Source organism: Cynara cardunculus (genome assembly GCF_001531365.2).
Source record: "Cynara cardunculus var. scolymus isolate 2C chromosome LG 7, CcrdV1, whole genome shotgun sequence".
Classification (NCBI taxonomy): Eukaryota; Viridiplantae; Streptophyta; class Magnoliopsida; order Asterales; family Asteraceae; genus Cynara; species Cynara cardunculus.
In genome coordinates this window covers 4,861,041-4,888,858 of record NC_037534.1, presented here as the reverse complement: position 1 = coordinate 4,888,858, position 27,818 = coordinate 4,861,041, and the positions used below count along the sequence as shown (strand labels likewise).

Below are 27,818 nucleotides of genomic sequence, written 5' to 3'. Positions count from 1 at the left end.
CGGATAAGCCCAAGACTTTTGGTTATACAAATCACAAAAGATTTTATTTTTCATGCACTCCTTCTTGACGATGTGGGAATTTAATGTCTTTTATCAATTGGGAGCTTCAATCAAGTTTCCTATAACTTTTTTTTTTTTGTTTTTCTTTTGATGCCCAGGGATTTGACGGGGATGGTCTTAGACATGAATACCTAGTGGTCCAATTATTTAGTAGGATTATTAACAATTGTAGGATAAATTTATGTGACAATGCCATTCAAGTTAGTTTTTATGACTATTGCAAAAACTATGAAAGATGCAAAATTATGATGATTACATTCATACCTTTTGTCATGTGATATACGTTCATGCATTAACATTCTGAAACATTTTTGTTAAAGCTTATGGAATTCTCGGGACACCAAGTTATGATTGGACGCCTAGCACTCGTCACTCGGGACACAGAGATCCATTACAGGCAGAAATCCACTATCATCAAGGACTGGGTATCCCATAAACTAAATTTCAAAAAGTAAGAAAAGCATTTAAAAGTTCAAAAAGATTAGCCCAACAATTAAAAGTTCTTCTCAAGAAGGCACCATAAGCGTTTAAATCGATACAGACCAAGCAATTATAAGAGGCCATTTATCACACTTACCCGATAAACATTTACCGGTAAAATTTAACACTATCACTTACCTACCGGGTAAAATTCTAGTCAACAAAAACAGTAATGTATGTAATTTCCGGTAAGTGTTACCCATGGTAAGAGTCGTCCCCTTCACTTACCGGGTAAGACTCAATTATTTCCTCGCTCTTACCAGGTAAGATTCTAGATCCTTGTCATACTCACCCGAATAAGGTAATAGGACTTGATAAACGCTTACCCAGGTAAGCCTTTAGTAAACGGCCCCTAAAACCAGACTTTCCTTTTGTAACTGGTTCCCTTCCAAGAAATAGTATTTTATTAACATAAATGTAAAATGGCCCACTCGCTTTCAAGACTCCGGTACTAATATAAAATTTTGACCATTTGTTTTGAACGCAGGAATACAGGGTACAAATCCATCCGGACATGACAATAAAAGCTTCTTTCTTTCCAGCACTTGCTGTTGCTTTAAGAAAGTAAGATGCCGAGCTTAAAATAAAATGTTAATCATATGAATTTGCTTGGAAATATCAACATAAAGCTATATAAGATGGTTTTTACACTCACACCTATAAATCGTAATGCTTCTCTCTGTTTTTGCCACTTGAATAATTACAAAAAAGCGATACTGAGTGCAAAGAATGAAGCAGAAAATATCAAACATCAATTTATCAACTGCAAAAGACTGGCAATGCTCGGTTGGCTGCTGTACCTTGGCCTATTTCCTTTGAAACATACCAGTCTGGAACATGTACTTCCTTCGGTATCTTTGATGGAATATAACAAAAATATATAATACCTATTATCCATCATTGATATCAGAAAAATGGTCTAGCAAAGTCTATCTCAGTCATCGATGTCTTGAACCCATGCTAAGTCTGTCATAAAGGTCAGGGCATGATCAGATTTAGTAATTCAATCGAGACTCGAGTATCCCAAATTGCAACTTAATACCATAAAGATATACAAGTAAGTGATGCTTAGTTGGCAAAAAAAATCAGGACACTCTTTTCTATGTCATCAAACAAAAACGAGAGAACTTTTTAGTTATGTGATAGGAGGAGGTATGTTTAATGAATAATAAACATAGTATCATGTTTGTGTACATATGTGTTTGTTTGAGAGAGAGAGAGAGAGAGAGAGAGAGAGACCTTGAAGCACAGATCCTACTACTGCACTTGGAACAAGAAGCCCAACAATTCGCTGATTATCTGTTGTTGTCTCGATGCGCACAACACGTAGTCGTCTATGGCTTTGGCGGGCCTGTATTCAATATAGCTGAAACTTAGGACTACTGAATGATAAGCATAAAATAACCATAATTACAAGTAGAACATGCACCCATACACATGTAACACACCAAGTATAGGAGACTGGACAGCACCATAACAAACGCAAATGTTGCCTTATTTCATAATAAAGGGCGATATTTTTGAAAGAGTATCCAGTAAGGTAACTATATGTAAAGCAGTACAGATAAATCAGCAATCATTATAACATAGTATACATGGCAATTCATCAAGGAATTAAACTTGTATACCTGTTTCGATAGGGCCTTCTCAATTGTTCCCCAAATTGGGAGAATAAGACCACCGAGTACATTTACTTCCTGTATTCTTCTGCCAACAGTACAAAAGCTTCCAAGCTTACAATTTGGACCATGCATGCACTGTAGATTAGATCAGATAAAAAAAAACCCGGTCAATAAAGCTGTCCACAAATGCATTACTATTAATGTATAAGAAAGTTCCAGTTATCACAAACGACCAAGTGTATGTCAGAAAAAGACAAAAAGCCAAAAAGTCCCAGTATATGGTTCATTTAGAAGTGTCACATTCTTCATATACTTGACAATATGAATAAGGTTTTCAGATACCAGCATGCATCCACTTAATGTGTCCTGAATCCTAGAGATACAAATTCGAACAAGCTTAACCAACATGCATAACCCCATTGCATTAACAACCACACAAGGAAAACCTGGGAGATGGCATATAATGATCGTTGACATCAAGTGCAGGAATGGCCAAGTTTATTTTTATGTCAGGGAACGTTGGCAGAAAAAAAAAAGCAGAATGTTGCATAAATGTATGATGTATCTAACCTGGATGATAAGGGCAATGCTGCTAAAATAAACACAGCTGTTACATAAAGGAAAGATTCACGAGTTTGCCAAAAATCACACAAGATACAGTGATACGCCAACACGAGTAACACAGACAAAAACCTCAATAAGCATCGAAAGAAAGATCTTGACTAGTGATGGCAGTAGAGATGAACCATAATCAGCATAATAGCTCCATTTAAGAGAAGCATGACCTTAGTAAACTTCCTGGGAGCAAATTTGTGACATATATTGCATTATGAAGCAATAATAATAATTGGCAGATTATTATCCAGAATAAGACCACCACCCTGGACCTTTTTCTTCCATCAACGAGTAACTAATAATAATATTAACCACTTATTATACAGGACTAATAATAGTAAACAGGAAAAGTGAAGAAAATGGAATTCTAATAACTTGCAGCTATGACATTCGTGACTCGTGAGTATATTATACCTGCTTGGATGAAACTTCATATTCATCCTTCCATCCACTGTGAGCTTTTTCTAATGACGTCTTTCTGTATTTGTCCTTCAGCTCAGCAGTTGACATCTCTCTGAAAGTTGAAAGAACAAAATGCACAGCCAACTATTAGAAACAAACCAGGCTACCACCATCAAGGACAACATAGTCAAGGGATGTGATAAGTAAGCTTGAGCAATGGTCACTGAGGTTTGTGACTTTCTATACCTGAGTGCTTCCCCAACAGCAGGGCGGAATATCTTAAACATTCCAGAAGAACTGAAAGACATAGGAGTTCATCTTAGTGAAGAACAATGCTATATTTCTTAACCAAACTGAACCTAACGAACAAATGTACATTCCACACAGAGGTAAGGTCATAGAATAATGCTATATTTCTTAAGCTTGCTTTATTCCAAGAATATAAACATACTGCAAAAGGTTAACAGTGAGAAGAGAAAATACACACGTGAGTATAGATCATGAATATATAAGTTTGATCTCTTACATCTTGAAAAAGGCACCTGTCTATAGAGCTTCATGTTATATAATCCACTTATCAAGAAGCATATTGGTAACACATCATTCAGACTCAATGTGTGCTGTTACGGCTCCGAGGAGTTTTGCGCTTTGGTGGCAAGTAGTAGGGCTGAGGTAATCGTAGGTTCCAATTGGTTACTGAGTTGATATATTTTATCTTGCTAGCTTCAGCGACTAGACTCAGGTATTCATGGATGGCTAACACAAGATCACGCCTCGTAGTCCCACCAAATCTAGCCAAGGAAGCCAAGATTCTTTGTAAACATTTCTCCACTGGGAAAAGGGTTATTTACTAGTAAACAAATCTAGACACGAGCTTGGATAGTAGACATCGAAACAGCCCGAGCTTGGGCAATGGGCATGACCCAAGCACGTGTCTCTCTGCTAGACTCTCCCTTTTATCTACTCCCTTATTTTATGCATTGTACAACTTGTGCCTAAAGTACATGTACTTTGGTTGTGCACACCCACTCATACAATCAACTTCATAACTACGAACCTATTCATCACCCCTCTAGGTCATACTTTCAAAAGCTTGTTGAGCGACATTATCAATTATGACAAGTCAGTTTCGTAACAACAATTTTAATTGTTCATTTCCTTCTGTTGTTATTCTGCTGACTTATTTTCCTTTTCCTATCTGGAATGTTTTCTTTTAAGCTGAAGAGCTAAAAGATAGGTCCATAACAAGGCTTTCACCATCGTATCAAATTGTGGAAATTTGGTTAAATTTTAGGTTTTGACTTGTCAGTGGAGATAGAAGTCTAATTAGCTCTTTTGACTTCAACAATGTTGTTAATAGACTAAAGAGAGAATAAAAGATAATCTTAAAATCAATTACTTGTTCCAGGTTATTGGATTCAAAATCTACGCTTATTGAGATAAACTGTTAACGGCTTAAAAATATGATATATCAACCTGGGAGTGAGTTTGTATATGAGTGTGAGAGTATCTAATCAAAACAGCAAGTTTCATAGAGGCTAGGTGATGCATGACTGCCATGTCTGTTACTTTGGAAGTCCATTATTGAAAGTAATAATGTCATAATATCAATTCTAACCAACTTGGTTCACAATACCAAAGTGAAGATAATTAGACCAAACTTTGATACCCTTCGATTGCCAAAAGAAAGTGCCTTCTTCCAAGCCATTCTCTCTTAGATTCATAAAATCCATTAGCAGAAGAACCTGACACGTCTCTTTGCTTCTCACTGAGCAATGCAGATGCAGCCTATTAAAACATAAAGAGATCACATAAGCTAAAAAGACTACACAGATAATCACTGTGCAATTCGATAAAGAAAATTCATACCTCCCAAGTAATGCCACGATCCATAACAAACGTAAATAGCACAGTGGATGCCCCAGACATATGATCGCTATGAACAGTCTGCCAAAAGATGGAAGTTAACATACATGTTACCATGTGCAAATCAGAAGAATTCACAAAGTGTAACCTTTGGAGTTCCTTGTAGCTCAATAGTGTTAGCTTTCATATCAACAATCCCAGTATCTAATTGTCCTTCAAAGCGTGCATTTTGAAGAAGATGATCAAGGATGCTAACAAACAACTCAAAGAGCCTGCAATTTATTACTAGTGCTATTAAACACCACAAGTCAAGGCAGAAAACCCAGAGAGTAGATAATAAAATGCATAACCTGTTTTGGATCTCAGGTGGCAGTCCTAAAAGCCGATTCAGAAAACGCCCCACATCGTGCATATCTGAATCAACTATGCGGCCAGAGAACTTGCCAGAATCTTTGCCATTACCTATAGCAAATGATGCAACAAGAAACTGACTGGAATAGCACTACAAAAATATGGGTAAATATACTAATGTGACAGGCGCATTAAAACAAATACAGTAAGAACTACAAAATGAACTGATTAAAATACCAACAACTGTGTCTCTAACTATGCCAACAGAAACAAGAGCAGCTTTGGCCTTCTCAATAAAATCTCGGATTGTAGCAGAATTTTCAGATGAACAGTTTGGCGGCACAACTGGAAGAGAATCCTGAGAGACAAGATTATGGTTGCTTTAAACGGGTCCCACATAAGGTGACATAGAATGACCAGGAAAAAAAAATATAAACCTGCTCCATAATTCCCCTGTACATCATCAGCAAGGCCTTTTTCCCATAAGAACTATCATAATTATAGGCACTAAGAGATGGTCCAGCCCTGAAATATCGTAAAGAGAAAAAAACAGTTATCAATCTACAGGTGCTTCTTTCTGGTGCAGGCCACTGAACAGAAATAAAAAGCTTCAACTACTATACATAGAAATTTTAACTTACCGCCGATCCCCCTGTGTTAAGGCTCCGAGAGACTCTAGTCTCTTCGCAACAATTGAAGCAAACCGGCGTTCACCTCCAAGATTTGTGAACAGTAACCTATACAGTATAATGGATAGCTTAATATGTTCCCACATGAGTCAAGATAGTAGAAAAAAGAAAGAGTTTCTAGTCACACACACTTTTTACAATTATATGGCATCGAGAAGAAAGAAACGATGGCTTGAATTCTATTTTATAACGCTTCGAAACCTAATATTCACACTTATACAACATGAACTTAATGACGAACAACAATCCAGCCATCCACATGCTGTACAGTAATCATTTAATTTATCCTACAGTGGAGAACTGCACAAAGTCCCTAGGCTGTAAGTTCATATGAGACTTTTGCAATATACCAGTCCATATTGGCATCCTTGCTAGTTACAAGAACAATACAAATCAAAATTTAACCATGATACCTACAAAGTAGTAGTAGTAGTAGTAGTAGTACAAAACCATATCTACCTGTACTCGGGTGCAGAAGCTTGATTTGAACGATGAGTCCTCCCAAATTGCTGAATTGCACGATCAGCACTCCAAGGTAGTTCTAAAGTTACATGGACCCTTCTTTTCTGGTACAAAACATTTGAAAGATGCCGTTAAAGTTTGATATTAATATAACCACTCTATGTTAAAGCTCAAACTTCTAGAAGAGCTGGTGATCCCAGGTGTTAAAGAGGAAATGATTTAGTAAGTTCACTAGTGCAAGCCAACTAGCAAATGTTTCTTTCTCCGGTTTGTTGGGAAAATTCAATTCGCTCTGCACATTGATTCGCTCTGCGCATTGATGCACTTATTTATGGCTCTTAAAACGTGAGCATGGACTCAGAGGTGACACATGAGGCCTATTAGGTATTAATTGTAATTGTTGGGTCCATTTCTACATTATGATGAAGGTCCACAATACACAAGTTGCTATACAAAACCTAAGCAATCTTGTAAGAAATCTTAATAAGCCTAATGCACTCACATGCTATTTTCATGCTGTGAACTGTGTTTTGATGCCCTAAAATATTTATATCTGATATGTAAAAAAGCATATCAAAGAAGTCTAGTGACTGCAACATTATATGTCCTCCTATTCACTCGGATGCTCTTGCAATGCAAATGTTACACTGTCATGCAAAGAATCCAAATTGTAGGAAAATAACGTTTCAGTACCATCACATTAACCATGCAAAGAGAATTCTCACTGCAAGCAATATGCTGCCCTAGCTCCTATAAGGGTCATTGCTCCATTGAGCATGCATTCCTGCAACTCGGATAGGACTACATCTTATAGGTGATACAAAAGCATCAATAGACCAGGAATAGCTCCATAGAACCTTACACGAGTGGACCGTACTGACCATTCCTGGCAGTTTGCAATAGTCATCAGTAGTTAGGACAATAAGCCCACATGGTGCTAACAAATCACAACAATGGCCAGGCACAAAGGATGGACCACAACCCTCTTAGAAATCTAGATGAATGACTAGGAGCTCTCTTCCCAACTCATGTATTGGCCCAAACAGCTACGCAAGTCTAGGGTATATGATTACAAAGTCCTCATAAATTAGATATGTATTTACCTGGTTCAGTGCCCTTCTATCAGCCTGCAAAGACACACCTGCTGATCCAGCTTCAGAAATGATGGCGACCAGTTTCTTACCATCCATGAAGAGTTGTTTCTCGTGCATGTTGACCATTTCCATAGTCACATCCTTCCTGTATTAGCATAGAAGGGTGCATCAGCTTCCGAAAAGCAAACCAAATATTATGTTACCAGTAACCTAGCATAAACTCACGTGTTTCGTGCCTGATAAGTGACTCCTTTTCCACTGGAGGCCCTAACAAGCATACCTCGCCTCCCTGTTATTTCTGCAACATTATCAGGGCCTCCAAGCTGCAATTAAAAAAGAGAGCAGAAAAGCATGAAAATATAGGATACTAGAACCAAAAAATGAGTAGAAAGTGAATAAAAAGAAATATCACAATAACAATATATGTACATACACAACCATACATGTAGCAAAACATCATTCAATAAATACCTGATCAATAATGTCATCCAATGGATTGTTTGGAAGGTCAAAAGTACGAATTATGTCCAAAATCTTTGCTTTACGCTCTATGGCTCCTTCATATCTAACACATTTAACATAGCAGACAAAATGAAGGTTACTTCAAGATGGTGTAGAAAAACTAGCTGAGAAAGCAAATATAGAAACATAAAATAAGCAACAGAGAGAAGAAAGCAAGTGATAGACTTATATAATCACACCTTCGTAGTAACTCTGCTACATATATATGTCTTGCTTGGAGATACTCCTCTGTTTTTTCCGTGCATGAATGACAAGACCAATTGGCAGATATTGCATCGGTTACTGGTGGGACTACACATGCTGGATGTACAAGTTGACCACAACATGAGCACTGGAGCAATTTCTTTCTTTCCTACATGAAAAGATAAATAATGTACCAACAATAAGAATCAAAAACAGGTTAACATATCAACACCAAAGAGAGGCGCATATACCGCTTCTGAATTGCATATGTTGCATATCTGAAATTCGTCATCAGATTCCACAGATTCACGGCCAGAATCAGCTACTTGGTTGAACAGTAAATTAGAAATACATTAGTTAAAGCAGTAATTCAACACAAGCACATGAACTAAAAGACATCTTATTTGGACTTATTTCATCAATGAATGAGAAATACATTGATGTCACACAACTTATGCAGGAGGAAAATCAAAGAATATATAATTAATGAAGAAAATAAGGCAGTCTTCTTGCACAACTTACATTCAGATTCTTCATCACTCTCATCATCACTTGCAGCTTTCCATCTTGCAGCTTTCCTGACCCTCCCTTTAAATGAAACATCAGGTGTTGCTGAGTGCCTCTTGCGCTGAAGTTCCTTCACACTATCCTCTCCTGCCAGAAGATAAAATGCAACTCCTATCAGCGACATTGGATAATAAATTACAGACACCACAACACATAAGCCGATGAACACCTGGGAGAGATTCAGGCTTTTCTGGCAAAGGATAGTTTTCTTCAACAAATTTAAGCAACAGCTCGCGAGGTCCAGAAATAAAATCATCAAGTTCAATGCCCTATAAAGTGAGGTATTGATTGAAAAATAAATATACATTAGAATGCATGCATCGTAGGTTTAACATGCAAAAAGAAAACACACTCACATATCTTGTGACTGCATCCTCTGTTCTTGCCTCCCCTGTACTCTGAAGACCAATGACCACACACTTGTTCTCCATCAGTGCCTGCTTGGCAAGGCCTACAACAGCAGGCACCTTTGCGGACATGCAGACATACCTAAAGAATCGCTAGAATATAACAGAAGCAACAAAACATATGAACAAATTAAAGCAACCGCATAGGATCTAGTAATATCTGAATAAGTAACAAACGTGAATTGGCAAACCTGATGGCTCGCCCAGTATAGTCTCCACAACTGACTGGAACTAGGCTTCTCATCACCAAGGAATGCACTTGCAGATAGCAATTCCACCCTCAATTCAGCCCAAAATTCAGCGGCCTTTTTGTAGATCTCCTGAAAGTTATCAAATATCACAAGAGCATTAGCAGATCTTGTAGATACTTCTTATGCATAGACGCAGAGAACTACTTGATACCATCATTTTGGCCTCCAGTGGAACCTCAAGAACTTCAAATTCTGCGCCTTTATAACTCAGAGTCCGGCATACATACATGCCTCTGAAAGGTAAAATAACCTAATTGGTACAGTAATCAATTACACAAGCCATATGGAATATGCCAACTGCCAACCTCGCTTTCATGTCCATAGCAACAAGTTCTAGGGCTCCTACTCCTCCTTTATCCAGAGCACCTGCTTATAGAGTAGCATAGAGAAAGGACACAGATTAATAAAATAATGATCATGAACAAACGGATACAGTAAATATACTTGCACAAAAGAGAAATAAAAGAAGTGGCGGAGGGGAGATTGAAGGGGATGGGAGAGAGAGAATCTGGGATCAAAACAAGTAGTCTCTTGGATGACAAGAGTTGACAAGAATAAGCAGAAGCTCAAAACTCAGGGAGAGTGCATGGGAAGCATATAAATCTAAAAATCTTGAAATTTATGTTAGCAGCAACTGTTGAGTATAAAAACATCTGTGAAAGGGCAAAGGATGTCATTAGAAATTTTAATTAACCAATACTTGGAATCACTCCCTCTGTCCCATAAAATCCAACACTTCCCATTTTGGCTTGTTGCAAACGAATTACTTTTCCTTTTTCAGTAAGATCCCAATCCAAACTTAAATATGTGACCGTCAGCAATCATTACAAGGTAATAGTGAAATTGGTTTTTATCCACAAACTCCATGATTTCTGTAGTATTACAAGGCACATTATTTAGGTATTTCAATCTTAGTCAAAGACTTCTTTTAAACTACATGTCAACAAAGATTGACTTTTTTGGGGATTGATGAAGACTATTTAAATGTAACTATGTATATTTTTTCAGAAGGAATTATGAAAGGATAAAGAGGAACTAAAAGAGACTATAAAGAAATCAAGCCCAAAAGCAAACATTAAAAGGTAAACCCAAGACTCCTTGCCACACCTTACCTAAAGCTAACTCCTTGTACTACCCCGTCAAATCTTTTCTCACTACCTCCCACATTGGGAACATCAGTTACCACTACCATGCATAATGGCTGCCTTTAGGTGCAAGTTTCCTTTTGCAACTCGAAAGATCTACATTGAAGTTGACTAAACTTGCCTCAAACATATTGCTGCAGATAGTCCTCAAAAAAATTCACATCATCATTGGAAGTTATTTTTGGCACCATTGTCTTTCAAAAAAAATCAAATTATGGATCAAGACAGCATTCATAAAGATGGTTGACGAAGCCAAAAATAATCTCCATGTTTAAGTAGTTCATCTCTAAGCACAACAGTTTATTTTAGAATTTCAAACAAAGTGTGGCATGGAAGCCGTATTTCTTCAGCCAAGGCCTCCCAACTACAGCTTATGCAGAGACAGTAAACATAAATGGCAAGTTGAAAACAAACAACATTAAAGATGCAGCTAAAATTACAAGACTTTTAGACGTAGCACATTGATTTTGTGTCTCCTACTCGCTTCACCAGCAAATGAAAAGATAATGTTGTCTCAATTCAAAAAGTTATTCAACTAACACAAGATGAGAAATTTTCAAATTTTGGTGATTCACCTTTCATGGTTTCTAATTCTTTGTCACTGTAGAACTTGACGCTATGTTCTTTACAAGGAAAGAAATAGTGAAACTCTCAAGGCATTATAATTTGGAAATTATGTATCATAAAAATAGTGAAACTCTCAAGGCATTATAATTTGGAAATTATGTATCATAACTCAATCATTTTTTTCATCAATAGGAACCTTATGGGAAAATCGCAATAAGTACTACATTATAAGTATGTAGGATAAGTATTATGTGGGTAAGTAGAACGAGTATATCTACCAAGCAACAGTTGTGCCATGCTTTGTAGCAACATCATATTGATTAGAGAAGAACATGCAACCAGGGAACCCTTCCCCTAAAAAGCATAAAAACCAGTATTAATTACTCGGTGCATGTATCGGATGTGATACGCATCTCGTACACAGGTTCAGCATTTTCAAGAAATACTAGAATCTGTGTGGGGCATACATGTGTATATGCTTGTGTCATGAAATATACAAAATAGCTTAACAAAGAAACATCATCAAATCATTTAGACCTATAACAGTATAATGCATCAAAATACTTGTTGATCTTTTGTATCGCATATCCTACAAAATCATGAACGATTACTCTAGCGATATTGAGAAACTTGAGCAAGAAACAAAAGGGGAAGAAAAAGGTCTAGCAGAAACAACAGAGGAGATAAGAAAAATAGACAGGAGCAGGGGAAGAAAAATAAAGTAAATTTTCAAGACCTGATCATTTGTAGTGCCAAATGTGGAATTTCAGCTGTTTAAAACTACAAGCATAAACACACATAAATATAAATATATAGTAAATGTGTGTGTATTTGAACGAAAATATATATGTACACACCCATACTGACTTAGGTGTGCATGAAGCATTCTTTTTTAGACCTTGAAGGATTATGAACCTTAAAACTTGAATTTAAAAAATAAAAAATGAGTCAACAAGCATCCCAAGTCATACCACATCTGCACCAAGCTATACGCACCACACTGAAGTGTAATGAAAGTCACACCCACTCCAGCTAACCAGTGTCTAACTATTTATTTTCATTTATCCCCCCGGCCACACCAATTCATACCCAGTACAGATACAAACCAACTCTAGTGACTGATGACTCTGCTTCATAGCCTGTTCCCTATCACACGTTATCAACTAAACAGTTTCTCCCCCATAAGAGGCATGACAGCTTTTTATATCATATATGAAATTTGAAAAAGAACCTTCACTACCAACTGAAGATAATCACAAAAGTTCAAGGTAAGGCATTTGCACCTAAAAATTCGCGGAAATCCTCAAAGGAAGTTCCAGCTCCCCAAAGACCAAGCCGGACCATATAACCCAGATTTCGGGGTTCTGATGCACCAGTTGCTGAACAGTAAACAACACGTGCTTCAGGAAGTCGTGCCTGATATAAATTGAAACAAGACCTCTTAGATCTTTTGGAGAATAAAAAATCATCAAATTATCCAAAATTACAAGTGCTAGAGCCTAGAGGCAATGTTTACCAAATAAAGCCGAAAAAAGCAAGTCRAGAAAAGCAGAAAACAAGGCCTCTTAGAGGCAATGTTTACCAAATAAAGCCGAAAAAAGCAAGTCAAGAAAAGCAGAAAACAAGGCCTCTTAGAGAACCTCTTGAGAATAATCACTAAATTAAGCAACACTATAAATTGTTATTTTAAAATTTTCAAGGATCAACTATGCCTATTAACTTAATATGTTGGCAACCTATTAAGTATCCACTGCATGTCACAGAGTAGAATTATGAAATCTTCGCGAGTACCAGGGATCTCCATGAGAATCCATCCTTGAAAATTTATGAAACAAGGCCTCTTAGAACCTCCTTTTATGTTGCAGCTCCTTATTTTCTGCATTTCCTTTCAAAAGTTTGTGTCCAGTTTGTATGAGGCAGTGGAATGCATATTATATTTAGGTATATTGCATATATTTCTGTGTATAACGTATACATATTTCTGTGTATAATGTGGCAGTAGAATGAAGATTGGTATATATATTTATATATATATATATATATCTACAATTCTCGCCTCCTAATCAATATAATTGTAGTTATTCACCAAACAAAAACCCTCATTTTTTAGATCAAAATGGGTCATTAATCAGGAATTTTTGTTAAAGCCGGGATCTTTCAGAAAATGGATTCCTCCGCAAGGTTCGTCCACGGAGGGTGAGTAAGGGCCTAAGATCAGGCCAAAAGGCATAGTCGATCGACAACAAGTGAATATTCCTGTACTACCCCTTGTTAGACCTCATCATTAATTTGATATATTGATAAGGTGAATACGCAGTCTATTCAATGCTAGGCTGAGTATAAGGGACTCAAAAAATTCTCTTATCGTCCTATGAACTTTAAGGTGTATGAAGTTTCATATTTGATTTTTGCGTAGAGCAAATAATGATAAGTCATCTGTTGAATCACCAAATATTCCTATTTTCAAATTAGTTATGGTATTTCTATATTTATATTTCTGCATATTTCTATTAGATAGAGGTTTATAGAAAAATGTTCCATTCATACAAAAAATTTGGGGTCTTGCTAAGATTTTTTCAAAAAAATATTTATTATCTATGTAGATAAGAAAAAATAGAAATTAATATATCTCTGTACCGTACCGACTGAACCAATGTACGCTAGGTAGCCAAGTGCGGAGCGGATAACTGCTGAAAGCATCTAAGTAGTAAGCCAACCCCAAGATCTTATAATATGTGTGTATATATTTCTGCCTCGGGGGTTAAGCCACAGACCGCCTCAAGGCACGATTCCGCCTTTTAAAACCTTGATTTTACTTGGCATAGCTGGTACTTTGTGGTTATAAACTTTATACAAACTAAAGATTAAGGGTTCAACCCTTCTTTTTGGTGGCTTCTTTGATTTTTTGCTATTTTTTATCTTTTCTTCTATTTTCTAAGTAATTTGCTTTTTTTAAATTTAAAATTTATACTATCTAGCTCTTTTATTTTGTTAGTTTGTTTCCAAACATTTTACAATAAAGAACACTATATTTAAAATCAAAATAAACTAAATTTGTTGAAATACCACTGTGTATAGTCCAAGAACATACAAACCAAATGTTTTTATAAGGCCAAGTTTTAACCCCACAAATTTCTATAATGTAATTTTTGGCCCTACTCCGTATAATGTTCAGTTGTTTCATTGAAGTTGTGTTTTATATTGATTAATCACTTAAAATTTGTTTCTATGTTTAATTGTTATATATAATTTACTAACAAAAAGGAAAACAATTATGTATTTAAAGAAATCAACCTAGCCCATCTTTTAGCATGCACTGGATCACAATAAATCCTAGCTCGGCCCCTACATACAGGCACTCCTCTATCTGGTGGTGCCTTGGGTTGGCCAAACCGCAACTCATGCACATAACAAATTCAGAACAGATACAAGGATGAGTTCAATTTCCTAGGCCCTAGCTTTCTTCCTCTAACAATATGTGCAAGCTTTGCCAATTGTTGCATCGACAGAAGTGTCTCATCTCTAAGGGAAGCTCCTCGAGAGTTTTGCTTTTTCACTCTAATTAATATTTGATGTTACCTTAGTCGTATAGTTCCGCAACTTGAAATACAAAACAATCCAGGGATAATCCCTCTCTCAATGCAACATGCAAAGAGCCAATACTCAGAAAACACTAAATGACATCCAACAAAACGTATCCCCCCCTTCCCTTAAAAAGAGACTAATAACTAACTTTCTAGCCACTTTCCACAATTGCCTTTTTAGCCCTTCTAGAGTAGACTTTCCACTCTATTGGCCTATTCACATTAGACTGAATTGACTTCTGGTTTCGTAACACTACTCCCGCCATCGAATAAAGTCTTGTCCTCAAAACTTGTATCTGGAAATTGACTCCGAATCGATGCGACATCCTCCCACGTAGCCTCTTCGATTGGCAAACCTTTCCACTGAATGAGCCATTGGTCAACAGAGTCATGGAAATCATTTACTGTGCGAGAAGCCAAAATTGCCACCGGAATAAGCTGATCAGCACTGCCTAATTCCAATTCTGGGGGTAACACTTGATCGCTTTCTGTCCGCACTGCTTTCATAAGTAGCGAAACAAGAAAGACGGAGTGGATTTTCGAAGCGCGAGGCAAATCCAAACGATATGCCACCGATCCCATTTTTTCCAAGACTTTAAAAGGCCCAAAAAAACGAGCAGCAAGTTTTTGATGAATACGCGATGTGACTGACATTTGGCGATATGGCTTCAACTTAACATATACCCATTCTCCTTCCATAAAGTCCACCTCTCTGCGCTTTTTGTCTGCATGTGCCTTTCATTGCTGCTTGGGCCTGAGCTAGGTGGAGTTTAAGTTGTTTCAAAGCTTCATCACGGTCATGAAGTTCTTGACTGACGACTTGTACATGTATCTCTCCTGGAATAAATTGAATGACAGAAGGTGGTTTGCAACCGTAGACCACTTCAAAGAGCGATTTGCCCGTTGAACTATGAAAGGTTGAATTATACCAAAACTTTGCCCAAGGGAGCCACATGGACCAATTACGGGGCTGGTCAGTAGCAAAGCAACGTAAATAAGCCTCGAGACAGCGATTAATTACTTTCGTTTGACCGTCCGTCTCGGGGTGATACGCGAAACTTATAAGCAACTTCGTACCTTGGGAGCGAAAGATTTCTTGCCAAAAATGGCTAAGAAATAATGAATCTCGATCACTGATGATAGACTTGGGAATGCCGTGGTGTCTCACAACTTCACGAATAAAGATTTCAGCAACACTTTTGGCCGTGTACGGATGTTTAAGAAGAATGAATTGGTTGTACTTTGATAGCCAATCGACCACTAGTAAGACAGCATCGAACCCTTTTGATTTAGGCAGTCCCAAGATGAAATCCATCGAAAGATGTTCCCAAATGGCTTCCGAAATATCTAACGGTTGTAACAAACCCCCAGGTAAGGTTGCATTGGCTTTGCATCGTTGACATGTATCACATTCACGAATAAACTTTTTAACTCTCCACCATGCCCGGCCAATATAGATTAGCCACCAACCTCCGGTAAGTACGATAATAACCGGAGTGCCCACCAAACGCAGATTGGTGAAATTAATGTAATAAGGAAGGAATCATCATGGAGGTACGAGAGATAACCAAATGATCCTTATAAAACAAAACCCCTTGTCGAACCGCGTACCCCGGGTGCGAATTTGGATTGACTAACCAGCTCAAAGTAATTCGTTGTATTTCTGGGTCAGTGCACGCTTCCTTTAGTAAATCAGCCCTTGAAGCCATAGTGGAGCGGAGGATAAATGGAGAAATTCTCCATAATCGGCGCGTCGAGAAAGTGCATCAGCAGCTCAACTTTCTCGACCCGGTTTGTATTGAATATCAATATTGTAGCCAAGGAGTTTAGCCACCCAATTCTGTTGGTCAGGAGTAGTGATGCGCTGTTGTAATAAAAACTTGAGGCTCTTTTGGTCAGTGTTGACGATGAAGGTGGTACCCAACAAGTAGGAACGCCAATCCTGAAAGGATAAAACTAAGGCCATTATTTCCCATTCATACGCCGATTTTGCTAAATTGCGATCACTTAAGGCTTTGCTGAAGTAAACGATGGGTTGTCCCTGTTGCATGAGAACAGCCCCGATGCCCCACCCAAAAGCATCACATTCGACAACAAAGGGTAGACTAAAATTTGGAAAGAGCCAAAACAGGAGCATGTATATCTTTCAAAGCCTCAAAAGCGCTTTGAGCAACAGAAGTCCAAAGAAAGGCGTCCTTCTTTGTGAGATCGGTTAGAGGTAGAGCGATGCTCCCATAATGTTTAACGAATTTTCGATAATATCCGGTAAGCCCCAAAAATCCCCGTAACCCTTTAATATTTTTGGGAACTGGCCAATCGACGACCGCTTCCACCTTTTTTGGGTCCATGGCCACACCGGTGCGAGAAATGATGTGTCCCAAATACTCCACCGTCGTTTGTCCAAAGGAACACTTATTCTTATTTACTACAAAATGTTTATGTAGTAACAGAGCCAAGACAGCCTTCAAATCACTTAAATGGGTTTCCCAACTTGAACTATAGATTAGGATGTCATCGAAAAACACGATGACTGATTTACGTAATAAGGACCGAAAAACATCATTCATCACTGCTTGAAACGTCAAAGGGGCGTTCATTAAACCAAACGACATGACTAAGTATTCATAATGGCCATCGTGAGTCCGAAATGTTGTTTTTTCAACACTATCGGGCCTCATACGAATCTGATTATAGCCTGACTTTAAGTCCAACTTGGAAAAAATAATGAGCACCGTATAACTCATCCATAAGTTCCTCGACCATGGGAATTGGAAACTTATCCAGGATGGTAGCCTTATTGAGAGCGCAATAATCCACACATACGCCATGTATTATCCTTCTTACGAACTAGAATTACCGGGCTTGAAAAAGCGCTTTTACTTGGGCGGATCATTCCCAAGGATAGCAACTCACGGACTTGACGTTCAATTTCAGCTTTCTGAATGTGGGGATAACGATAAGGACGCACACTAATGGGTTGTGGAGAAAGCAACACAATAGCATGATCATGAGCTCGGGACGGAGGAAGACCCGTTGGAGCTTGAAAAACAGCCGAAAAGGTGTCTAAAAGCTTCTGTAAATCAGTTAATTGAACAGAAGACAGACCTGGAGTATCGATTGAAATCGCGAACAAGGAGAACCCGGTAAGAGAATGCATTCCCGATGGAGCCGTTAAGCAGGTCTGAAGTGATTCTGTAGGTGGATGGGCTGAAGTTAATCCCTGAAGTTGAACATGGGTTCCCTGATGCGTAAAACGCATCCAAGCCTGGTCCCAATTATGGGTGACCTCTCCAAAGGATCGTAGCCACTCCATTCCCAATACCATATCCAAATTTCCAGTATCGAAAACTAAGGCATCCACCAAAAAGGAACAAGTGCCCAACACAATTGACAGTTGACAACACCTATGATTGATGAATACTCTATGGCCATCACCTAGCTGAATATAGAGACCATCAAACTGAGTTGAAGAGAAACCCAGTGACGTTACCAACCGTTGAGAGATGAAATTATGAGTTGCCCCAGTCTACCAAAATAAGTAAAGGTATATCAGAGATAGTACCTTCTAATTTTAACGTTTTACCTCTAGAGATTGTGGAACAGGCTCCAAACAACTCCAATAAAGCACAAAAAAACCCCTGGTCTGAAACTTCATTTGGAGAAAAACGTGATGGTGACTCTTCTTCAACGTTACATAATTCCCCTTCATCGATCTCGTATTCATCATCTCCTAACAGCAGGACGCGCAATTTCCCTTCTGGACACTTGTGCGCGGGACCGAATTGTTGACCGCAACGAAAACACAAACCCTTCTTACGACGGTCCTCCCACTCCGTTCGCGTAAGAGAGCGAACCCCACAGTCGCGATGCAGAACTTGAGAGAGCTCCGATGGTGTCGTTGCAGATGGACGAGAAGGCGGAGAACGAGTCGCATCGTTTTTTATATAAGACGCCTTATCGTCGTGTGGTACAATTGGAGGCCCACAAACATTGGGCTGGCCCAACTGAGAAGAGTGATTCCTATGAAACCCTACACTCAACCCACCCCCATGATAATAGCGAAAATGGGATTGAGAAACAGTTAGAGGTGTCCGCGGTCCGGTTTGGCCGGTTTAACCTCTCAGACCACAAACCAAACCGTAATGGCGGTTTATAAAATTTTCAAACCGAGCGGTTTGACATCAAATGTCCAGACCAGTCAAACCAGACCATGAAAAGGCAGTCTGGTCTGACCGGTTTAGGCGGTTTGGGCCTTTGATGGACTTTAAATGTTAAACTAAAAAAACATAATAATTTATAATTTTAGATTAAATATCCATTTTGTTTATGTTAGATGTTAGACTTTATGTTGGGCTTAGCGATATATTTGAACTATAGTCCATAAGTTAAAAAAGTTGGACTTGCTAATATTAAAATAAATAATTAAATTATATATATACATATATGGCGGTCGGTTTGGTCCAAACCGCCCAAAAAATGTTCCAAACCGCAGACCGGACCGGACCGGACCGGACCGCCCGATTTTACTATTTTCCAAACCAAACCAAACCGCCAAAAACGGTCCGGTTTGACTTGGTTCGGCCGGTTTGAGCGGTCCAACGGTTTTTTTGAACACCCCTAGAAACAGTGACCGATGACGGACGAAGCATTTCTTCTACATATTTCGCCAGATACATCGCATCCAATCGGGATTGAGGTCGATGGAGACGAACCCAACGTTTGACATCCTCACGTAAGCCCGCGAGAAAATAGCCTAATGCCAAGACTCGGGCAATCTTGGAACCAATGACAAGAGATACTTGAAATCATCAATGTAGTCGTGAAATGAAGTAGCCTGTTTAATTGTGGCTAACTGCTCAAAAGGATTTTGGATTTCAAGGCCGCTAAATCTCTGTAGTAATTCAACTTGTAATTGATCCCAAGTAAGAGATTCATGAACCTGCTAACAATGATAAACCAGTGTTGAGCTACTCCCACCATGCTCAACTGGGCTAAACGAACTCGAACATGAGGAATAATACTATTGATATCGAAATACAGCGAAACCTTCTGGATCCAGCCTTGAGAATCATAGCTATAAAACTCCGGAAGTTTAATTTTCTATATTGCCCACGGAAGGCCTCCCGAAGGAGATAGAGAAGTCTGACCCGAACTAGAAAACAACCCCGAAGAAGCACCCCCCTTTGGTGACGAAGGAGAATCGCCAAAAAACGTACCTGGACCACCCTGCAGAACGTGGTTTTGCTGTTTCATCCATCCCAGCATCAGTTGACGAAACTCACTGGCCTCAGCACAATCCAGATCTAATACAGAAATCGCCGATTTGATTTCCAACAAATCAGCTTGCAATCGCTGAATTTGCTCATCCTGTTGTTCAAAACAGGCTTGAACAGAACATGTCTCCATGTGTCCAACAGATCACAGGGCAAGCCGGACCAATGATAAGAAAGGAAAAATAAAAGAGATGATCGAAAGAGCTTATGGGAAAGTATACTGGCGGAATTATGAGTAAGCAGGAAATACAAAACAATCCAGGGATAATCCCTCTCTCAATGCAACATGCAAAGAGCCAATACTCAGAAAACACTAAATGACATCCAACAAAACTTATCCCCCCTTCCCTTAAAAAGAGACTAATAACTAACTTTCTAGCCCCTTTCCACAATTGCCTTTTTAGCCCTTCTATAATACACTTTCCACTCTATTGGCCTATTTACATTAGACTGAATGACTTCTGGTTTCGTAACAGTTACCAACTTGTTTTTATTTTCTCTTAGGTACTTGGGACATCTAGTTACCAACTTCTTTTCAGCAGAATTATGTCAGCTTCTCCATAAAAAAACAGAGGGTTCTATGCTTGCCATAACGACCTTCTAGACAACACTCAAAGCTAATTAACAATAATAATAGATAAGGGTTTTCAAGTTCCTTTACAAACTAAAATAGCACGTGCTTTGAGGATTTCAAGTGAAAATAAACCTGAATTCAAAGAACCGCTTTAGGATATCTAGTTACCACCTTTTCAACAAAATTATGCCATTAATCTTCTCCATCAGGAAAATAGAGGGTGCTATGCTTGCCATAACAATCCTCTAGACAACATTCAAAGCTAGTTAACAATAATAATAGGTAAGTTTTTTCATGAACTAAAATTAACAGGTGCTTTAAGGATTGGTGTGAGAATAAACCTGAATTTCAAGAACCGCTTCACCCGTTCGTGTTGGTTGTCCTCCAGCTTCAGGTACCAAATTTTTGGCCTTGTGGCACTACAATCAAGCAAATGATCTCAAAAGTGTAAAGAGATATCCAAAACCACTTAAGTGATACACATTTTTTCCTCGTCTCTTTTCTCCTTTGGGTTGGGGAAGAGAATCTCTTACACCTTCCAGTTATGTTACTGGATTGCCAATCGAATTCATATTTTTATCAAATATCAAAAACCTTGTCTAGCCACAGTTTCATTCTAACAATATCACAATATATGAACAAATGTACACAAATCATATCAAGATGTTCTTATTGTTCCAACTAAAATGTACACAACTCATATTGCCTCCAAATTCTACTCAGTTGAAACATCCAGTCCTAGATCTGTTACAAATTTGGTTATGCGAAAATAACCATTACGGACAAACATAATATGTAATTTATTTGGTTATTATCGGATCAAGAAAACGCAAGTCATATGCCAGACATGAGTCTTTTTGCTTTCTCCGATCTTTTTTTATACTAAAATTAGACAGTGTGGGTGTTTATCCAATCAAGTGGCTACTTCAAATCTGCTTAATATGCCTTGAGGGCTAGAAGGCCCTTCAGCCGCTGAGATCTACTCAATACTTTCTAGAGGCAGAAGTGATTATGAATGTCATCAGTTTGTATGCTGAATAAATTTGTTAAAAACAATTTGGGAGGACCCAAAAGTTTTCATTAAAGAGATTTGATTGGCAGAAGCTTCATTTAGAAGAAGACATGCAGATAAAGACAGTAGCACAATTGGAACTATGCACAGAAGTTGTGAGTATGTTAGTAAGAATCAAACAAGAAGGTTCAGGATTTCTATTAGCTTATGATTTGATAGTTGTGCTCACTTCCTATAAATATGCTTCTAACCACCTTCATAAGTGGCCATACCAACTGGAACAAAGGGTATTTTGACATACACAGAACTTGAGGTCATACTAAAGGATGTGTGTGATGACACAAAAATAGGGTTTGACAGAAATCCACATTAAGCATGGTGTTACCATGAGCAAATGGTCAAAACACCTTGGGACTAGATGGTTGATCCAAAAGTATATACTCAAAACTCAAAAGTACGTTTAATGACCAAAAGTAAAAGAAAGCGATTTGGATATCAAATGGTAAATTAGTAAGGCATCACAAAAAGATAAAGGAATGAAAGGAAACTGGAAGTTGCAGAAATGGATGCTTAGATGACCTGTGATCGGTGTGATCGGACCATGCTGGAAAGGATACCGACCGAGGTATTACAGGGGAGCCGGAAGTTGCGCATATCACTATTTAAATTGAGAGAAGGGAGATAAAGGGTAAGGGTAGACCCGTTACCGTTATGTTTCAACACATTGGATAAGGTACGGGTAAAGAAAACTATATCCATGGATAACGATATCTTTAGTTATCTATTGACCGTTAGGCGTTAAGATATATAAACACACATATATACGACGTATATTAATGTGTAGCTGTAATCGAATTTTCGTTTCTATCCATTGAGTAAAAGAGTTCATGATGATTAAATGAGTTACAAGACGGGGCCGGCAAAATAAATACAACAAAAGAAATGTTTGAATTTCCATATTGTTATTTAAATATTACATTATAATTTATATTTAGAACAACATAATGATGCTTATTGGAACAAATTATATATAGAATAATTACTATATTCATGAATTTATATTACATTTATATATTTGGTGTTTAAAAATATTATTTGTAATTCAAAATGAGCTTTTTACTGTTTACCAACTACTCGTTTATTACCTGTTATACTAATGGGTAGGAATGGATATGGATAAGAGTTCTATAACATGGATAATTACCTGTTTCGTTACCCACCATTTTAAATAGTTAGGGTAACGGAATAACCCTCACCCTATACATACCCTACCCATTGCCAGCCTTATCCCCTAGCTGATTTGGACACATTTATAGCAGACATATGGCGGCTCCGATAAGACAGGATATCCTACAGTCAAGGAGGGAGGGGGAGGAGGGGTAAAATGCAAGAGAACGTGGGATGAAAAACTGAGGATAGACTTGAAGTCTTAGACATTTTCAGTCTTAGACATTTTCAAGGACATAACCTCTAATAGAAGATCTTAGAGGCACAAAACTAGGATAGCAGGCTAGAGTATAGGAACTTGTAGGTTCTAAGGCACTTGTTGATGTGCTACTACTTGCTTAGACTTCAACAATTAGGATTTAAATAAGACATATGATAACTCATTCCTGGGATTACTAAGTTAAGTTAGAGAGGTGCTTGCTCAATTGCTTGAGAAGACTTCTTTCTTTCTTCAATCGAAATACTATAAGCTCTTATTATCATAGCACAAATAGGATATAATAAAGCATAGTAGACGAGAGGGAGGCAGGGAGGGAGTTAGAGAGGTTGGGTGGGACCGTGGGACTTTGGGAGGGTTAGAGAGTTGTGTGATAGGTCATTGGTGTCCTACGTTATATGAGTTGTGTAATGTCTCATACCTTTTCTATGTTATATTGTACTCTTGGTTATATAATGCATACATTCATTTAGTCTTGCTTCTTTTCAAAAATTGTTTTTTTCAAAAATTGTTGGTTCGGTAACTTCAAATTTTTGTCCAAAGCATTTCTGGCAAGCTTTGAATTACTCATGTCAAAACCGTTTTACACACACTAGTCTTCATGGAAACCGTCGCTCTACCCTTTGGGGTAAAGGTTAAGTTTGTGTACTTCCCACCCTCCCAAACCCTACCTCCAAGTCAGATATGTTGGGTTAGTTGGGTTTTGACTTCAAAGCTCAATTCATAAGAAAAAGGATTAATATCCTATATATTTACTATATTATCAAGCATTAACCTCATGTTCTTACAATTTAAGGTTACAACTTAAAAATGCATACATACAACTTCTTAAAGCTCCACATTTGAACTCCATAAAACTAAACAATAAGCACATTTGATTGACATATTGAATAAATGTTGAGCCCGATTGGACTTTTGGGGGGGCGGGCATGGGTAAAACAATACTCATTGTGGAATTGATTAACAATATTGCCAAAGCTCACGAAGGTGTATCCTACTAATAAATTACATTCTTATGTTTACATCTAAAATATTTAAATTATAATATAATTTTGAATTAAGCAAATTATGCCAAAAAACAAGAAATTTTTAATTTCACACTCATATTGATATATTTCTTCGGGTTCTTTAGCCAGATCTTCAAATTTAGCAAGCCTTGTTCAATCACTAACAGTCAGGCTAAATCAAATAGGCATATACATTGCAAAATGAGTGTCTGGTTCCAATCAACAATGTGTAATAAAATACAGCAAATGGTTATGTTTTACTTGAACAAAGAGCCCTATGACTCGATCATAAAAGTGATCGCTAGTAAAACGGCAAAATATGGTTGGTACCTCATCAAACACGATAAGTCCATCATAATCTAATCCACACCACTGCACAAGCTGCTGCAATCGAGAGCGACCCTTCTCAGAAGAAGCTATAAGACTGCTATATGTCAAGAAAACAACACCATCTCTAATCCCAACAGATTTGGAATCAAGCTTGGAATAGGGAAGTTTGTTCAAAGCATGCACTGCAAGCAAAAGACAATTAAGCAAATCTCTGAATTCTAAACAATAGGGTAAGCAAAAGAGAAAACAAAGTAATAGATCCTTATGTACATTCAGCTTAAAGTTGAGTCATGCAATACCCCTGAACTTCAGAAGGTCAAGTAAGCATGAAAGGCAGCCAAAGGCACATCCTTAAAGCTATGACAGCAAAATGTTAGGTAGAAAAGATAAAATAGTATCCATCCACTGCTTTATTTAAAATTTGTAGACATTAAAACAGACCTACAAGCATCCATTTAGTTTTGCAAGTGGAGGATATATAATCTGGAGCAGTGAAAAGATTGTGCAGGACTAAAAAGTACGGGTCATATTTATTACACACCCATCATACATGCACACAGACAATATATCTATATCTATCTATCTATCTATCTATATATATATATATATATATATATCACTAATGCCAACTAAAATATTCAATGCCTACGAAAGATAAAAATTGCATAAAGTAACACAAAAGGCGGATATGGTGCTCACTCAAACAAACAAAACTACATCAATACCTTCAATACATGTTGCTCCCACATCATCCAAATCTCTTCTTGCATCAAATTTCAAGTCTGAACCAACAGAAATCCACCTAGAATCATCACAATTTGCATTATCAAAATGAAAAATAGAACATGCATTGTCTATCGGTCGAAGAACACTCTGACAACATCACGCATAAGCAACCACCAACCAAGATCTTACAATGCTTTTCTCCTCCCATGGTGCCAATTCTCCCAAATTAGTCCTGCAATTGTGCGTCCTTTGCCAACACCAGCTCCATCTCCAAGAAAAAATCCTGCTCTGGTGCCGTTTTCGAGATGTTGCAGGTGTCTCTGTGAAGAAAACAAAGTACAACGCACAGCAAGCATAAAACAACTAGAAGTTCACACTTAAGTCAAGAAAGCAACCTGACAAGCATAAACTAGTGTCTCGATCTGCAGGCATGATAATGCTTTTGAAGTTTCCAAGTAATCCTTCGTTCGAAGATCATATGTGGGTTCAGGTGGCTGCACTGCAGATAAGGAAGAGGTTTCCACAATAGGATCTGGATGTGGAGGACCAATAGACAGCTTTGGTGGGCGCTGCATTTCAACAAAGTATAGATATAATCCCAGAGAATAAGAAACCACACGCGTAAAGTATGTCTCTGATTCAAATTTGCATGCCAAGGCACAGAAGTTCATGAGAAGAGTTCAAGAGAACGATGACGACTCACATAGTCCGTAAACGTTTCTCCCACAACACCTCCACCATCTTCTTCTCGTTCCACTTCAATGGCAACCTGAAAGGGTTTAACTCAACAAGTGAAACATAGAGTGAAGGAAAAACAAACCCCAAATTAGGAAATCGGGAACCTAGGCTAAGACTGTGACTCCATTCTGTTGTTTCTTATGATCTTTAAGGTCAGATGCATTACACACAACAGGTTGTGGACTTCCAGTATCCTCCTTTCATGAAAATTCCCCTACAATACTCTTTCAGAACATATACATGCTTCAAGAGTCAAGATCAAATTAACACTAACCATGACACTTGCCATTGACTTTTCTATATTAGTTTTGTGTTTAATCCTTCTAAAAATCAACCTTACTGACTAGTTACCGGTGTCTCTAAGTATAAGGATGCAAAACTGTATAGATAGGGGATTCGTTCCCATCTTTCAGAAGACAAGGAAATGATAACCATAATGATTCAACTTGCATACAGTACAACTTGCGCCGGCCAAATCTCTGCTTTGCTCTGGATGAACGAACCAAGGGGGTGATAAATTGACAACACATACAGACATACTATTCTATCATGGACCATTTTTAAACCAAACCAAATCATACGTGGACATTATATCCCACCCGAGGTGGGTCGCCGGGGGTGCGGGTAAGATGTATGCAAACCTACCTCTACCCTAATGAGTAGAGCAGTTGTTTCCATGAAGACCTTGACTAGTGAAAAGTGTGTGAAAGGGAGAAAGACAGAATATGCTAAATTTTGAAAATCTAGATATGAGTGAGTAATAGCAATATAAATAGAAACAGATAAAGACGGACATGATAAATTTTGAGAAACTAGATGCAAGTAAGCAATCTCAATATAAATAGAAGCAAGTACAGGGAAAACAATGTGCGGAGACTACACAACCCTTGTCTAACTTAGGGTTCTGGTAATGTAACTAGTAACTCACTGACACCATCCCATGCCCTGTACAAATGGGCATAAGAAGCAGCTGAGTTACAAATACTCCAAAGCATGAACATTCAAAATTATGTTTAGCTTGTAAGTAGCTTGTCAACACATTCTCTTGGTTTGTATCTGATTTGCTTTTCAGAAGATTTACTACAACAGTACGATATAGTGGTAGACTATAACAAAGTGCTCCAAGAGTCGAAGAGAACAGTCTGCATAGTGTGTGGTGGGAGATTTCAATTTGCGATATATGAAGGGGTAAAAATAAATCAGGAAATTCAATCAGTTGTCTCACACTGACTGCAACAAGTAAATTAGGTCAAAATTGAAGAAAAGGATATGCATATATCGAGACAACATAACTTGCTAATAATGATATAGGTGAAGAAAAGGAAGGATAGGTGTATATTAAAGAAAAACCTCGTTGACTTCCTCCGGAGGAGGAGGATAGAACTGCTTAATCCGCGAGAGATCAACCGCCAGTTCCATTTTGCACTGAGGGCAGGCGAATCGGGATAAACCATGAGGGACATTAAGAATGGCCTTGCAGTTGGCACACGGAAGCTGGATCTTACTCGGATCGATGCCATGGGCCGGCACCTGTGAAGGGGGACGCATCAGCTCCGGAGGCAGCATCTGCGGCAACTGGCATGTAGGACATACAAACTCAGTCAGGCCGGGACCGACCGTCAATATCATTCGGCAACCGGCGCAACGAACTTGGCAACCGCCAGTAACAGCGGAACTAAGAAAGGGTGGTGGTCGTGAGGGGGGTGGGGGTGGGGGTGGTGGAGCGAGTGGGAGAGAAGGTGAAACCGGTGGCTGCCCCATTCACTGTATCCAGATGCTACTCCACCGGTTAGCGGAGTTGGGTGGCGGAGGAATCGTTAAAAGGAAAATGGGTGGGGGGAATTGGA

At 38.3% G+C, this 27,818-nt stretch overlaps 1 protein-coding gene across 5 annotated transcripts; it reads right to left on the bottom strand.

Moving 5' to 3' along the window:
• Window positions 1–1,100: 1,100 nt before the first annotated feature.
• On the bottom strand, window positions 1,101–27,818 carry LOC112515062 (protein FORGETTER 1). 5 transcript variants are annotated; one of them, XM_025121680.1, is made up of 32 exons: window positions 27,322–27,818; window positions 25,937–26,002; window positions 25,629–25,802; window positions 25,423–25,553; window positions 25,233–25,309; window positions 24,508–24,689; window positions 21,056–21,133; window positions 12,567–12,699; window positions 9,877–9,940; window positions 9,723–9,804; window positions 9,512–9,640; window positions 9,270–9,413; window positions 9,083–9,182; window positions 8,869–9,000; window positions 8,598–8,671; window positions 8,343–8,515; window positions 8,113–8,206; window positions 7,867–7,964; window positions 7,651–7,786; window positions 6,545–6,651; window positions 6,038–6,133; window positions 5,834–5,921; window positions 5,634–5,754; window positions 5,396–5,507; window positions 5,194–5,317; window positions 5,049–5,126; window positions 4,849–4,967; window positions 3,426–3,476; window positions 3,192–3,291; window positions 2,169–2,297; window positions 1,780–1,891; window positions 1,101–1,506 (listed from the first exon to the last, which is right to left on the bottom strand). In XM_025121680.1, exons 1-32 carry the CDS (start codon window positions 27,730–27,732, stop codon window positions 1,475–1,477), a joined length of 3,747 nt encoding a protein of 1,248 aa, XP_024977448.1. In that variant the 5' UTR covers window positions 27,733–27,818; the 3' UTR covers window positions 1,101–1,474. The 5 variants fall into 5 exon arrangements, with proteins under 5 accessions (XP_024977448.1, XP_024977450.1, XP_024977449.1 ...); XM_025121682.1 differs by having other exon boundaries at window positions 8,598–8,668; XM_025121681.1 differs by having other exon boundaries at window positions 9,877–9,937.

Excerpts from the sequence above, each read along its gene's own strand:
- LOC112515062 (XM_025121680.1), bottom strand. The coding sequence starts at position 27,732 with ATGGGGCAGCCACCGGTTTCACCTTCTCTCCCACTCGCTCCACCACCC. Across the intron at positions 25,803-25,936 it reads GAGAAACGTTTACGGACTAT|CGCCCACCAAAGCTGTCTAT; the intron begins GTGAGTCGTCAT and ends GTTGAAATGCAG. Across the intron at positions 7,787-7,866 it reads ACTTATCAGGCACGAAACAC|GAAGGATGTGACTATGGAAA; the intron begins GTGAGTTTATGC and ends ATGCTAATACAG.